Source organism: Chiloscyllium plagiosum, unplaced genomic scaffold (genome assembly GCF_037043375.1).
Source record: "Chiloscyllium plagiosum isolate Xiang-an unplaced genomic scaffold, Cpla_swu_hap1 HiC_scaffold_19, whole genome shotgun sequence".
Taxonomy (NCBI): domain Eukaryota; kingdom Metazoa; phylum Chordata; class Chondrichthyes; order Orectolobiformes; family Hemiscylliidae; genus Chiloscyllium; species Chiloscyllium plagiosum.
In genome coordinates this window covers 67,609,623-67,624,660 of record NW_028270157.1, presented here as the reverse complement: position 1 = coordinate 67,624,660, position 15,038 = coordinate 67,609,623, and the positions used below count along the sequence as shown (strand labels likewise).

Sequence of the window (15,038 nt, the reverse complement as noted above, 5' to 3'; positions counted from 1 at the left end):
GCTCAAGAAAATACAAGTCTCTAGAACCACAGTCCAAAGATGTGTATGTCAGGTGAATTGGCCATGCTAAATTGCTGATAGTGTTAGGTGCATTAGTTGAGGGTAATTATAGGGTAGGGGATTGGGTTTGGGTGGGCTACTCTTCGGAGGGTCAGTGTGGACTTGTTGGGCTGAAGGGCCTGTTTCCATACTGTAGAGGATCTAATTTAAAACCAGTCATAGAGTACTACAGCACAGAGACAGACCCTTTGGCCCACCCCACACTGACCAAAATGTCCCAACGCTATCCCCCCAATTCCCTGCACTTGGTCCATATCCTTATAATCCTTTCCTATCCATGTATTTGTCATTTAAATGTTGTTAATGTACCCACCTCAACCACTTCCGCTGGCAGCTCATTCCATATGCAAACCACTCTTTGTGTATAAAGAAGTTGCCCTCAGATTCCCTTTTTTCCTCCCTTTTAACCTTAAACTGATGCTTCTAGTTCTTGTAATAAAACATTTCTAATCCTAAAATCCTTCTGGTGAATGTGGACTGCAAGGCCATCAAATCCTTTCTGACGAGCAGATTTTAGAATTAAATACCAGGGTGCAAATGGAGTTTAACTATGACTTGAACTGATCATCTCTACATTGTACTGCAGCCCCTTCTTACTGTTTACCTTTAGCTATTTCTGTGTCTGAACACTCAAATCCCTGTGCTCTACCACAGCTCCCTATTTTTGCCCTGTTTTCCCCCTATTTATTCCATCCTCCTTGATAAGTAAATATTCCAATTTGTTGGATCCAAAGATTCTTATGCTCCCCATACTGAGCTCCATTTGTCACACTTTGGTCCCACTCTCAATTAATTAATCGCTCGGTTAAACATCTCTTTGTAACTTGCTGTTCTCAACTGCATTACTTGCTGCATTTTTGGGCAATTTAGTTTGGTAGAGGCAATAGATGCTCCTGGTGTCCAACTGAGGAAGTAATACGGAAGGATTAATTCTAGCCGTTGTGTCATTTGATGAGCATTGATTCAATAGTACACAGGGTGTGATGGGATTTGGTGCCTTTTTCCACCAGTTTAGACATCACTCCCTCCTCCATCAGTGCACTGTGGTTAAAGTGAGTACCAACCCACAGGGCAGTCTGTGACAACATCATAGTGTCTTACAAATCTCTCACCTGCTCCAAACTCCCCTCCGAGTCGCCCACATTCCCGAAATGGAAAAGTCCCTTCCGAACCATGTCGGGGCTGGCCCTACACCACTGGGGTGCAGTGATTGGAGACAGTACCACAGTGCCACCTACTTGAGGGCAGTTACACATGGACAACAGATACCAACCGATATCTCTGCTGATGCCTGTTTCTCAGGAATGGAGTAAAAAGAAGACTGAGCACCCGATGAGACAGATTAAATCTATTATATTTAGACTGGGAAGGTCGAAGCATCTCACAACCTCCCATGATTCAAATCCTCGCATGTTCTCATGCGCAACAATTTAATTTACTCTGATTAATAGAAGCTGACCCATCCTGAGTGGGATGAATATTATGTTTCTAATGGTACATTACTCTTTCGTATACATTATTATTTGGCTAACCAGTTGTTGTAATGAGCCGTGGGATGATTCTTGGCGTTTGGAAGTCCAAATGCTCTGTTTATCTTTGCAACATCCTTTCAATCCTTCCAGACTACATACCTTGCAAGAATAAATCACTCATGATTGACAGTGCAGTAGGAAGCAGTTTAGCCCATCTTACTCATCACAGTGCCCACTCCTCACCTCGAGCTTTTACTCGAATCCTATTTCCCTGCCTTACTCTTTGATCCTCATATTTTAATTTAACAATCTTCTGAAGTTTGCTGTCTTTCTTTCCCTTTCTCCCTGCATTATTTTTGTCTGCAAAATCCTGACCAAATTCCTTTTCTTTTTGACAGCTGTTATTGAATTTGTCCCCATCACCTGCTCAGGCAGTACATTCTAACGCTAACTACTCGCTGTGTAAAAAAAAGCTTTTTCCATATGTCACTTTTGACACTTTTCACATTTGTCTTAAATTAATGCTTTCTGGTTCTCTTCTGCCAAGGGAAACTGTTTGTCTTAACCTGACTGCTCATGATGTAGAACGCTCCTATCAAATCTTATCTCCACCTCCAAATCTCAAAGGTGAACAGTCCTGCAATTTGTCCATGCAGCTGAAGTCCCTCATCCCTGGAATCATTCTTGTAAATGATTGGGCGGCACAGTGACTCAGTGGTTAGCACCGCTGCCTCACAGCGCCAGTGACCCGGGTTCGATTCCGCCCTCGGGTGACTGTCTATGTAGAGTTTGCACATTCTCCCCGTGTCTGCATGGGTTTCCTCCAGGTGCTCCATTTCCTCCCACAATCTAATGATGTGCATGTTAGGGTGAATTGGCCATGCTAAATTGCCCATAGCATTAGGTGCATTAATCAGGGATAAATATAGGGTCAGGGAATGGGTCTAGGTGGATTTCTGTTTAGAGGGCCTTGGACTTGTTGGGCCAAAGGACCAGTTTCCATACTGTAAGTAATCTAACCTAATCTAAATCTCTTATAGATCCTTTCCAAATCCTCCTCTGATGCTGTTGTTTCTCAATTTGGGGATGACATGTATATTTGGACTCCCTCCATAGGTTTTCAAAGGGCTAACAGGCTGGTTCTCAAACCACAAATCTTTGGACACAAGTAGGCAAGATGGCCCCATAGGGTAGTGAGATGCAGATGGGAATCTACCACCACTAAGCCTCCTGGTTACAGTTCAAAGTGTGATACCTCTTGATAGCTGGGTTGGTGCAGCTCTGAACAATGGCAAAGCAAGTCCTTCCAATCATTAGAGTCAACTCTTCAAGACGAGCCTAGGAGTATCTCTGAAACACTTTCTTTATCTTCTCCCTGGCTGTTTGAGAATTGAGAGAACAGCACCTCATGGGGAGATTCAGCCATAATCCTCTTCCAAAATCCTTACACCCTTCCTAGAGTGAGACGAGGCAGAAACCAGTTTTTAACAAAGATTCGTTATAAGCTCTTAGCATTTGTACTCTCTGCCTCTGTCTAGAATGTCTAAAATCCTGTGCGCTTTCAAACACTTTTGGGCAGCTGATGTGGTATTATTGCTGGACTGTTAATCTAGAGACAAAACCATAAATTTCTGGAAAGGTTCAGCAGGTCTGGCAGCATCTGTTCAATTCTGAAGGAGTATCACTCAACCCCCGAAATGTTAACTCTGATTTCTCTCCACAGATCCAGATCTGCTGAGCTTTTCCAGCAATTTCAGATTGTCAGCACCCACAGAGCTTTCAATTGTTAATTCAGAGACCCATGTAATGTTCTGGGGACTCAAGTTTGAATCCTGGCAAGGAAGATGGTGGAATTTGAATTTAATTAAAATGTCTGGAATTAAATCCGTGAATCCAATGTTGATTATCAGAAAAACCTCACCTGCGTCGCAAATGTCCTTCAGGAAGGGTAACTGCACTCCTCACTTAATCTGGTCTACATGTGTCTCCAGACCAACAGCAAGATGGTTGACTCTTAACTGCTCTCTCAGCAATTAGAGATGGGCAATAATTGTTAGCCTAGCTCGTGACACCATCATCCCGTGAGTGAATTTAAAAAAGACCTTCCCTTCCCTCATCAACAATTTGTGCACATATATCCTCACTGTCCCTGTCACTCTTTTAGCATTGTATCCTTTATATCACCTCTCCTGGTTTTGCATACAAAATATTAGCAGCTCGCACTTCTCTACCTTAAGTTTCATCTGCCGCATTTCAGCACATTTCTTGCTATCCTTTTGAAATTTATCACTATCTCCTCACAGTTCACAGTTCCAGTTTTGAACATCTTCCCTGCTTGTCGATCATTAATATAGATAAGAAAAGTAATAGTTTGAGTAATCCTTGGGGAATCCCACTCTTTATTCTAAAATTGCTGTTCCCTAAATGTTTCTATAACTGAAACCTGATCCACTCGTCCCACCTAATTCCCCAGAACCAGATCCAGAAATGCCTCTTCTTTCCATTGAGCTAGAAGCATACCAATCGAGAACTCCCTCATCAAGGGTGTCAAAATCTGTCCCAGTCACTGCCTTGGGTGAAGCGTTCCAAGTTTGAATAACCCTTCGTGTTTCGAGGCTGGGAGGTAGGGGGGTGGTGGGAGGAAAAAAGTCTTCTGATTTCTTTCTTTGTTTCAGTGTTAGCCCTGATTCAGTGGTAGCACTTTCACTTCTTAGTCAGTTTCTGTCTCCCATTCCAAAAATAGGAGTACAAAATCTGTGCTAAAAACGAAACTTATATGTGTCCCTGCTCATGTAACTTATGCCTGAGCCAATAAAGGTAAGTATCATATTTCCATACCTCCGTACATTCCTGTGGTCCTCAGTGATCTGTGGACTTGCACTCTAAGGTTTTATGAAGCTTGATGTATCTCAATATCCCAGCAGTTATTATGCATTCTCTTGTCTTGTTTCTCTTCCATTAAAGTATTTCTTCAACTTGTCTAGCTTGATTTGCATTTATCAATTTTCCATCGAGCTAACCAGTCAGTAGATATGATTAGATTAGATTAGATTAGATTAGATTAGATTAGATTACTTACAGTGTGGAAACAGGCCCTTCGGCCCAACAAGTCCACACCGACCCACCCATACCCCTACATTTACCCCTTACCTAACACTATGGGCAATTTAGCATGGCCAATTCACCTGACCTGCACATCTTTGGACTGAGGGAGGAAACTGGAGCACCGGGAGGAAACCCACGCAGACACGGGGAGAACGTGTAAACTCAACACAGTCAGTCGCCTGAGGCGGGAATTGAACCCGGGTCTCTGGCGCTGTGAGGCAGCAGTGCTAACCACTGTGCCACCGTGCCGCCCACAGGTTTGTTCCTCATGACCAAGTGCACCCCATAATCCATAAACTCATGCTTATGATGCCCCTTGTATTTAAATCAGAATCATTAATACACATTTATTTCATAAAGCTATAACCGGCAAAAGATCTAGTACTGGAACCTGCAGAACACTAGTCACAGAACCTCAGGTCAATTGTAATGCTTTGTTTTCTGCCTCTGATTTGATCTACATTTTCAAACCAATGTGCCAGAAAGATTGTAGAAAGATTTGCTGAAATTTATGTACTACATCAGTGAGCTTCCTCCCTCAACTCTTATCACCATTACAAAATCATTTTCTCATGTTAGCCAGACAAAAATCGCTCTTAACAAATCCATTCAGGAAGTCCTTGACTAACCCTGCCTTCAGTACAGTACTGAGACTGTGCTTCACTTTGCTTTTTGGGGTGCTATCTTTTGGATGAGACATTAAGTCGAGACCAAATCTGTCCTTTCTTAGTCAGGAGATCCAGAAAATAAATAGAAGAAAATTAGTGGAGAGAAATCAAATTCAGATTGAGTGACCCTACCTTAGGACTGAGTGCTGAGTCACCCCACAACGTTAACTCTGATGTCTCTCCACAGTTGCTGCCAGACCTGCTGAGCCTTTCCTGCAATTTCTGTTTTTGACTCTGATTTACAGCATCCGCAGTTCTTTCGGTTTTTTTATTAGAAGAAGATTTGGGAAGATCTCCCCATAACCCTAAACAGGATCACTAAAGAAGGTTTATGTGGTGTTTTGGGGATCATTTCTTTGTGTGAAAATTAGCTGTAAAGCATGTCTGAGCTCATGAATGGTGTTTTGGAAATTATTAATTTTCTTTGCAGCTTTTTCTGGAGTCAGTCTTGAATCTTTGGCTTTTGTTAAAAGCTTCAGCTATTTCATAACCTTGTCAATTCGATTTCACCGTGTGAAAAGCTCAATTATTTCAAATAATTATAAGAAATCTACGTCAAACCATATTTGATCTACTCCTCCTCATCATGCATTTCCTTTCAGCTTTGTATATTTTTGTTACCTCGTCCCCACTGCTTGTATTCTTTTCCGAAAAGCCAGTTGCTGAAGGATAGAACTGGAAACAATCATTGCACACTTGTATATTTATTTACAAGCATTCACCTCCTAACCAGGAGAAAGTGAAGGCTACAGATGTTGGAAAATCAGAGACAAAAAAGTGTGGTGCTGATCAGGCAGCATCTGAGGAGCAGGGGAGTCCAGGTTTCAGGCTTAAGCCTTTCATCAGGAATGTGGAGGGGGAAGGGGGATGAGGTGTAAGTAGGAGGGGGTGGGGCTGGGGGCGGGGGGGAAGATCGCTGAGATGGCTGATTCAGGATGTGGTTGAAGAGCTTCAGGGCAAAGGAGATCTCCTGGGGGTGTGCAGTGGGAGAGATACTCTCTGAAATCTTTGTGGAGGGAGGAGGAGAACTTCTTCAAGGTGAGCACCCTCGATAGTGGCCTCGCAGTATCATTTGTAGCAACTAGGAGAAGGTGAGGACTGCAGATGCTGGAGAATCAGTTTTAATCTGCGTTTGCTGGAAATTCAAATGAATCCCCTGCTGACAGCCACCGCCTGCACACATTTAATATACAATTAACCCCATGTCAATATTAACAACACAGTTACTGCAAATGTAGGGAACTATAACGGTGAGGATTCCACAACAACTGTTAAAGTCTGAATGTTGACCTATGCAGGAGAGTGCAGTGGTTTAGTGATAATATCACTAGACCAGTTATATAGAGGTCCAGGCTGATGTTCTGGGTCATGGACTCAAACCTCATGTTGGCAAGCAGTAGGATTTTAAATTCAATTAATAATTAATTACTCTGAAATCTAAAACTTGCCTCAGTAAAAACTCACCCAATTCACTCTTCCACGCTAGGACATGTAGGTCTGGCCTAAGTGTGGCTGCAGACCCACAGAAATGTGATTGACTGTCAAATATCATCTGAAATTAGAGTGGCATGGTGGCTGAGTGGTTAGCACTGCTGCTTCACAGTGCCAGGGACCTAGGTTCGATTCCAGCCTCTGGCAACTGTGTAAATAGAATTTGGACGTTCCTCCCCCTTCCCCCAACAGCCCAAAAATATGCACGTTAGGTGGACTGGCCATGGGTAAATTGCCCGTAGTGTCCAGGGCTATGTAAGTTAGGTGGATTGGCCGTGGGAAATGCAGAATTATCAGGTAGGATGCACTTTGGCGCGTTGGAATGGGCCGAATGGCCTCCTTCCACACTATTCAATGAATGGCCTGGCAAGCTGTTCAGTTCAAAGGTAGTTAGAGTTGGGCAGCAAATGCAGGGCTGGCTTGCAATGCCCATATCTCATAATAGGCTGACAATAAAAGTAAGGTGTCCGATGTCCCATGACTAACTTATCTGCGTTTATACTCAATTGACTTTGGTGGAGCATTTAGTCGGACGTCTGACTGGAACTGACCTTAACTCAGCTGGGCTCAGGAGACTGAAATAAACTGGACCTAATCTCTGATTGGGTGGGGAACTGCAGTCAACTGCCAGTAGCTTCCAATCAGAAAGCGTGAAAAATTTCCATGTCAAAGGGAGTTTAAGCTGGGCGCCAGGTAGGAGACAAGGGAGGGAGTTGGACATAGTTAAGATTCCATTGCACCAAACCCATCTTTGCTGGAGTCAGGAAACAAAGAGGTTAGAAGACCACAAGTACTTGCCAACCTTCTACCTTACCTGGGTTTGGGATCAGATGGACCCCATTAGGACCCACAGGCTTATGATTTTGTTCACAGCTCACCAATTAATGAATCCCTTTCCATTATGGCCTGGCAAAACCAAAAGGTCATTCTTAGTTTCAAAATTTTCATTTGAGATTTTGGAGTAGGGAGGAGAGGTGGGGAGAGAGGGAGAGAGAGGAAATGCTCCAAGTCTTCACGACCCTCTGCACCGCATTAGCCCACAGCGCCACCTCGAAACTGGCTGAATCTCAGTGTAATGTCACCGACAACTCTCCTTCCCAGTTGAGAACATCAGCTTTGGACATGAGCTGAGGTGCAAACCAAATAATTGACAGCTGACCTTTCCTTTCAAAGACAAGGTAACCTTCACAACAGGATGCTAGCATTAGTCCTGCCTCCCACATGATTGAACTTCCAATTCTGTGCAGCGCCAGGTCTGTGGGCCGTATGTGTTAATAAATGACTGATGAAATACAACACCATGTTCCTTCACTTATTCAGAATAGCAGAGAACAAATTGTCCTCCGGCAGCCCATGCTTGTAGATCGTAAACCAGAAGATCCACTCTTAAATGTAATTCACAATTGGCCAACACTTTGTGAAGAATCCTGAGTGCTCTAATAGCTATATTAAGAACTAATTTGCAATAATCAGACCTTGTCATAATGTGGCTCATTTACACTTGCCAGAAATTATATATATCTGTACACATAATCCATTCTCTGCAAGCGAAAGGAATATAAAATGATTGAGATGTACAGCATTGAAACAGACCCTTCAGTCCAACTCGTCTATGCCTAACAGATATCCTAATTTAGTCTAGTCCCACCTGCCAGCACTTGGCCCATATCCCTCTAAATCCTTCCTATTCATATACCCATCCAGTTGTCTTTTAGATGTTGTAATTGAGCCAGCTTCCATCACTTCCTCTGGCAGCTCATTCCATGCATGGACCACCCTTTGCATGAAGACGTTGCCCCTTAGCTCCCTTTTAAATTTATTCCCTCTCATCCTAAATTTATGCCCTCAAGTTCTGAACTTTCCCATCTCAGGGAAAAGACCTTGGGGTCGGGAGTGTAGTGCTGGAAAAGCCCAGCAGGTCAGACAGCATCCGAGAAGCAGGAAAATTGACATTTCAGCCATAAGCCCTTCAGGAATGAGGACTGATGTCTGAAACGTTGATTCTTCTGCTCCTTGGATGCTGCCTGACCTGCTGTGCTTTTCCTGCACCACACTCTCGACTCTGATCTCCAGCATCTGCAGTCCTCACTTTTTCCCAGGGAAAAGATCTTGTCTGTTTACCCTATCCATGCCCCTCATGATTTTATAAACCTCTACAAGGTCATCCCTCAGCCTCTGACACTCCAGGAAAACAGCCCCAGGCCAATTCAGCCTCTCCCTATAGCTCAAACTCTCCAACTTTGGCAACATCCTTGTAAATGTGTTCAAGCCTTGAGCCATTTTTTAAATATCAGGGAGTCTGAGGAGTCTATGGTTCCCTGTTCCTCTCCCCATGATAATGTCTTGACCAATCAGAATCAATTGCCAACCAATCAGTTGTAGATTGTGTATAAAGTGGTGTGATTATTCAAAATGTGGTATTCTTCCAGTTGGTCTGATGAGTGGAAGATGAAGAATTTCTGCCACGTGTCTCTCATTTCACAAAACATGCCAAGCAAATGTTTTGAAAAGCAATACTGACTGTCTGAGCAAGAGTGAATAATTCAGAATGGGTAGTGGAAAGTGAGCAGCAGTCAGTGCTTTGTAACGGTGATGAGCAGGCAGTGTCAGTGTGCTGGGTCTGTGGTTTTTGTACTGCCTCTTCCTGGGCTAACTCGTGAATGTGATGTTGATCGGGCTTTGTTGTCCTGCAGGTGATCCACTGGAATTCTCCCAAGAAGCTGCGAGTGAAGAACAAGCACGTGGAGTTTTTCCGGAACCTGTATCTGACGTTTCTGGAGTATGATGGGAATCTCCTGCGTCGGGAGCTGTTTGGCTGTCCCAGTGAGGTAGACAAGAACAGTCAAAATGTAAGTGCAGAGCATGACTGGAGGTTACCCAATGTCAGTGGAAATTGACTGGAAGTCTGTTAACTCGCTGGGAGTGACTTGTTCCAAAGTACCAGTGGGTAGCACTCTTGCCTCTGATTCCAGATCCAACAGGAAATCCAGAAACAGATAAAACAGCCATAGTCCTAGAGCTAACTTGTCATCAGAGAGAGATGACTGGTGGTGGTTTAACCTGAGGGTCACCACAACTCTGGCAAAGGGGAGAGGTTGAGAAGTTAGCCAGTTAGCCAGTGTGGTAATTGAACCTACGCTGTTGACGGTATTCTGTGTCACAGGAATCTGAGCATTTAACTCAAACAGAAGGAGTGCTACACCATCAGGGGTGCTGTCTTCCAGCTGAGGTTTTAATTCTAGATCTCCACAAGCCCTCTCAAGTGGAAATAAAAGATTCCATGGGACCATTTCAACAGGAATAGAACAATCTCCCTGGTGTATTTGTGAATACTCGCTCTGCTTAAAAAGAAATCATCTGATTATTTATCTCAGTCATTGCAGTGGGTTTTTGTTTTATGCAATTTAGCTGTTTCCCGCGATACAAAGTGACCATGTGTACTGGTTGACTGTGAAATACTTTGCGGTGCCTCACAGTTGTGAGAGCTGCTACATTAATGCAAGTCTTCCTTTTTCTGTGAGTTCTTGTCCATTAAAGCTTCCTCATGGCAAAGATAAAAAGCAAAAACTACCCACCCCACTGACAAAAAAATGTCTTGTCAAAGCCCACCCTCACCTTATGATTCTCCTTTTTGCATTCACTAGTTCCCACTGAGTTCGGTAGAACTGGAGTTTTACTCACAATTAGCGCCAAAAACAAAATCCAGTCAAGTTGGACCATGCCCCATGTGGAAAAAACACACCACTTGAGGATTTGTTGATATAAGTATCCCAGATTTGAAAGCTGCCTTGTGGTAAGTGACCTGATCAGCAATCAGAATCTGACCGCACTCCTCGCTTGAAAGAGAAGTTCTCCTGCATTTTTAGTCTTGACAGTGGTCCCAATAATCGATGCTGAATATGTCCTGGTGGATCAAGGCTTAGTTCCTGGATTTTCGCCTAATTTCCTGGTGAATTGAACCTTGGATTCTGACTGTATTTTAGCCCGGATTTTTGAGTGGATTGCAACATCTGGTGGATTTGGGCCTGCAGTCTGTTTGGATTTGGGCTGGAGACTGGGTGGACTTAGGCCTAGATTCAGTTGAATTGGGAGCAGGTTCCTGGATAGATTTGTGACAGGAGACTCTATGAATCTGGGCCCAATCTCTGGATGGACTGGACCTGGATTCTAGTGTATTGGAAGCTGGGATCTGGGTGGAATTAGGCCTAGATTTTGAATCTGGACTTTAAATGAACTTTCCAATGGATACGGACCTTGATTGCAGACTGTGTTCTGGTGAATTGGAAATTTTTACCAAACTTCAGAGTGGTTTTCAACTTAGCGTCTGGTTGGAACACAGTAGCTTTCTGATGTGCTATTACTATGATCACAAAGGTTTTTTTTAATTCTCTGAAGTTCAGTCCAGCTCTTGAACCCTGAAATTTTACTTCCTTGTGTGAATGAAATTTAAACGGACACAAACTTCTTTGGTGGGATCGGGATTTGTAAATCAGACTTAGATAAGAGTCTGTTTGAATCAGATTTGCCTGTTCTGCTTGTGCATTCAGCAGGCAAGACTACAGTGTCAGTACAAACTGCTCTCTCGCCATCTAGTGACAGAAACCTGGAGCTTTCCCAACAGACACAAGACACAAGGCAGATGGTTATTCAGAGTGACGGAAGGCGGGAAGTGGTTTTCTCTAGGGTTCAGGTCTTTGGTTATCAATTAGGATTTTGGGATCAAAAACAGTTTCTGAATTTGTGGAATGAAGCAAATACGGGAGGGGAATGTCAGTACTGTGGATTATTATTATTAATTAATGAGCCAGCATTTACTGCCTGTCCCTAGTTTCCCTTGAGAAGGCGGTGGTGAGCTGCCTTCTTGAACCGCTGCAGTCCATTTGCAGTAAGCAGACCCATTACGCCCTTGGGGTAGGGCCTGCAGGATTTTGACCCAGTGACAATGAAGGAACAATGATACATTTCCAAGTCAGGAGGGTGAGTGGCTCAGAGGAGAACTTGCAGGTGGTGATGTTCCCATGGATCTGCTGTCCTTGGCCTTGGAAGGTGCTGTCTGAGGTTCTTTGATGAATTTCTTCAGATAATACACACTGTTGCTGTGTCAGTGTTGGAGAGAGTGAATGTTTCTGGATGCAGTGCCAATCAAGTGAGCTGCTTTTGTCCTGGATGGTATCAAGCTTCCTGAATGTTGCTGGGGAGTTATCCATCATACTCCTGACTTGTGCCTTGTAGATGGTGGACAGGCACTAGGGCAGTCCGGAAGTGAATTACTTGCTGTAGAATTCCTGACCACTGATGTGCAATAAATTACAGGAGAGCATTCATAAATATTTTCTAATAAACTTGTTCAGCGATGTTATTAAACATCTCTAGAGCAATTTGGACTTGACCCAAGCGTACTGCTTCAGAGGTAGTGATATTCTGGCACAAAATCCCTGAATGAGGGTGTTTATAAGTTTGAAGAACGGAAACTAATTTGCGTGTAGTTCAACTCTGTGAGGGGCAGCACATTTTTGGTAGAAAAAATACAGAGGTCCCTCTCCGTTTGGAAGATGCACAGACTCTGGATTAGAGTGGTGCTGGCACTCTGCCTGTATTCCTGATGAAGGGCTTTTGCCCGAAACATCGATTTCCCTGCTCCTCGGATGCTGCCTGAACTGCTGTGCTCTTCCAGCACCACTCTAGAGTGGTGCTGGAAGAGCACAGCAGTTCAGGCAGCATCCGAGGAGCAGGGAAATCGATGTTTCGGGCAAAAGCCCTTCATCAGGAATACAGGCAGAGTGCCAGCACCACTCTAATCCAGAATCTGGTTTCCAGCATCTGCAGTCATTGTTTTTACCAAAATGCACAAAGTGGGTGGATTAGCAGAATGACCTGGAGAGTACAAATGCATCAATTACTTAACGTTCTGACTGCAATTAGGAAGACTGCAAAAATACAGACCAAGTTTAGAGGGATACAGTTGAACAGTAATGAAATTAGACTGAACTTGCAATGAACCTTGGTTAGACCATCCTTGAAGTCAGTGAGCCATTCTGGTAATATTATAACATGTTTATGGAGCCACTGGAGAAGATTTGTAAAGATGACACCAGACAGACTGGCTGTCATTTCTTTTAATGAAAGAAGGCTGACCTCATAAAGTTTTATTAATGACTAGAAAAGGTCTTGACAGAGCAGGTACAGAAAACACGTTTACTCTTGCGAGGAAGATCATAACTAGAGCCCATCAAAGTAAGATGGTTCCCAAGAAAATAATTTCCCAGAGAGCAGTGAGAACATGTCACTCACTACTATGCGGAGTGGTTGAAGTGAATTTTGTAGATGTCGTTGAGGGGAAGTTGAACTAGCTTTTGAGGGAGAAGGATTGAAGGTGGTTACAAAGTTAGATTTAGATGTGCCAAGCATCCTATTTCAGTGCACGCATCGTATGTAATCCTGTGTTGTTTTAGAAGTTGGAGACTTCACATAGCCTGCCATTACACATTACCCATTGTTAGCCACTAACTGTCCCCCATGAATAGCTATTCACTCTCCTCGTCTGATCGTTACCCATCCCTTTGTCAGTCCAACTGTTCTTCTCTCTCTTTAGGCTCTATCTCTACCTATCATTTCCTCCTTATCCCCATCCCCCACCCTATCTTCTGCATGTAAATTGACATTTTCATAGTTACCATCAGTTCTGAAGAAGGGTCGCCGGACCCGAAACAGTGACTCTGATTTATCTTCACAGATATGGGCCAGACCTGCTGAGCTTTTCCAGCAGCTTATGTTTTTATGTTTCTGATTTACAGCATCCGCAGTTCTTTTGGGTTTTATCAGTTTTGTGATGCTGACTGAAAGCTAACTACAATGGTATGGTCACTGGAGTTAATCCATCGCCAATGATATGGCTGTTCTGCAAGTTCCAATCCTCTTTAGTATTGGCTACGGCCCCACCTTGCGCAAGTTGATGATGTCTACAAATTTATAATTCGTTTTATTTGCTACCAAAGTCTAACTTTGAACATAAGTTGTTGAAAACAATAGATCCCAACACTCAACCTTGTGGTGCCTTCCTCCACCTTTTGTCACTGTGAACAGTTGGCCTTTAGTCCGCTGTCTGCTGTCTGCCTTGTAGCCAGCTGGCGATCCATTCTCCTAATAATAGCTGAGATGCTTGAAATCTGAAACTACCACAGATGGCTGGAGAAACTTAGTAGGTCTGGCAGCATCTGTGGAGAGAGAAACAGAGTTAATATTTCAAATCCAGTATGGCTCTTCAGCATTCTGAAGAAGTTATACTGAATCCATTTCTCTCCTGGTCTCATGACCAGATGCTCTGATCTTAACCATTAGTCTATCAATAATCGCTTGTTAGATTTAGATTCCCTAAAGTGTGGAAAACAGGCCCTTACAGTCCACACCGACCCTCCGAAGAGTAACTCACCCAGACCCATTTTCCCTCTGACTAATGCACCTACCACTATGGGCAATTTAGCACGGCCAATTCACCTAACCTGCACATCTTTGGATTGTGAGAGGAAACCGGAGAATGTGCAAACTCCACACAGACAGTTGTCCAAGGCTGGAATTGAACCTGGGGCCCTGGTGCTGTGAGGCAGCAGTGCTAACCACTGAGTCACCGTGCTGCCCTAATGCCTTTTGAAAAATCCAGATAACGTTCCCACTACTGAATTATCCTTGTATATTTTCTCTGTTACAGCAGCGTATTCAATGAGGTTGATCCAGTAAGTTCTTCCCTCTTCAAATTCACACGACTGTTTATAATTACATCTTTGGTTTCTACATATTTTTCAATTATCTGCTTCTCTATCGTCCCTACATGAATGTTGAGCTTTCTGCTTTACAATACTCTGGACATGTCCAAGGTCCTTCTTTAATACAGGCATAATCTCAGTTATCCTGTGGTGCTAAATCTGTTTCTAATGAATTATTAAATACTGTGTGTGCAATTGTGGCCCAGCTATCTCTCCTTGACATTTCTTTTAAAATGCACAAATGTAATCTGTCCAAACCAGCTTCTTTATCTGTCTGTGAGTTTGATAACTCTATTTAATACTTATCCCCTTTTTGTATTTTAAATGCAGTTATATCACGTCTAATCTCATTTTCTGAGGCCATTCCTAACTCCCTGGTAAATACTGAAAAAAAAAACCAAAAGTAATTTAAAATCTTTTACTATTTCATCATCACTGCTTCTGATTTTTATCCCTTAATGGCCTTTTCCCATTCAGTCATT

General features: G+C 43.3%; 1 protein-coding gene across 5 annotated transcripts in view; it reads left to right on the top strand.

Moving 5' to 3' along the window:
• Positions 1-15,038, top strand: part of LOC122559472 (xylosyl- and glucuronyltransferase LARGE1) — a 513,835-nt gene that overhangs the window by 466,838 nt on the left and 31,959 nt on the right. For 4 of the 5 annotated variants that reach the window (XM_087997513.1, XM_087997511.1, XM_087997512.1 and 1 more), the window contains one exon: positions 9,490-9,645. The exons of the other annotated variant lie outside the window; for it this stretch is intronic. In XM_087997513.1, coding sequence (XP_087853639.1) covers positions 9,490-9,645 — 156 coding nt within the window. The remainder of the gene's footprint in view (positions 1-9,489; positions 9,646-15,038) is intronic. 5 annotated transcript variants of the gene reach the window in all.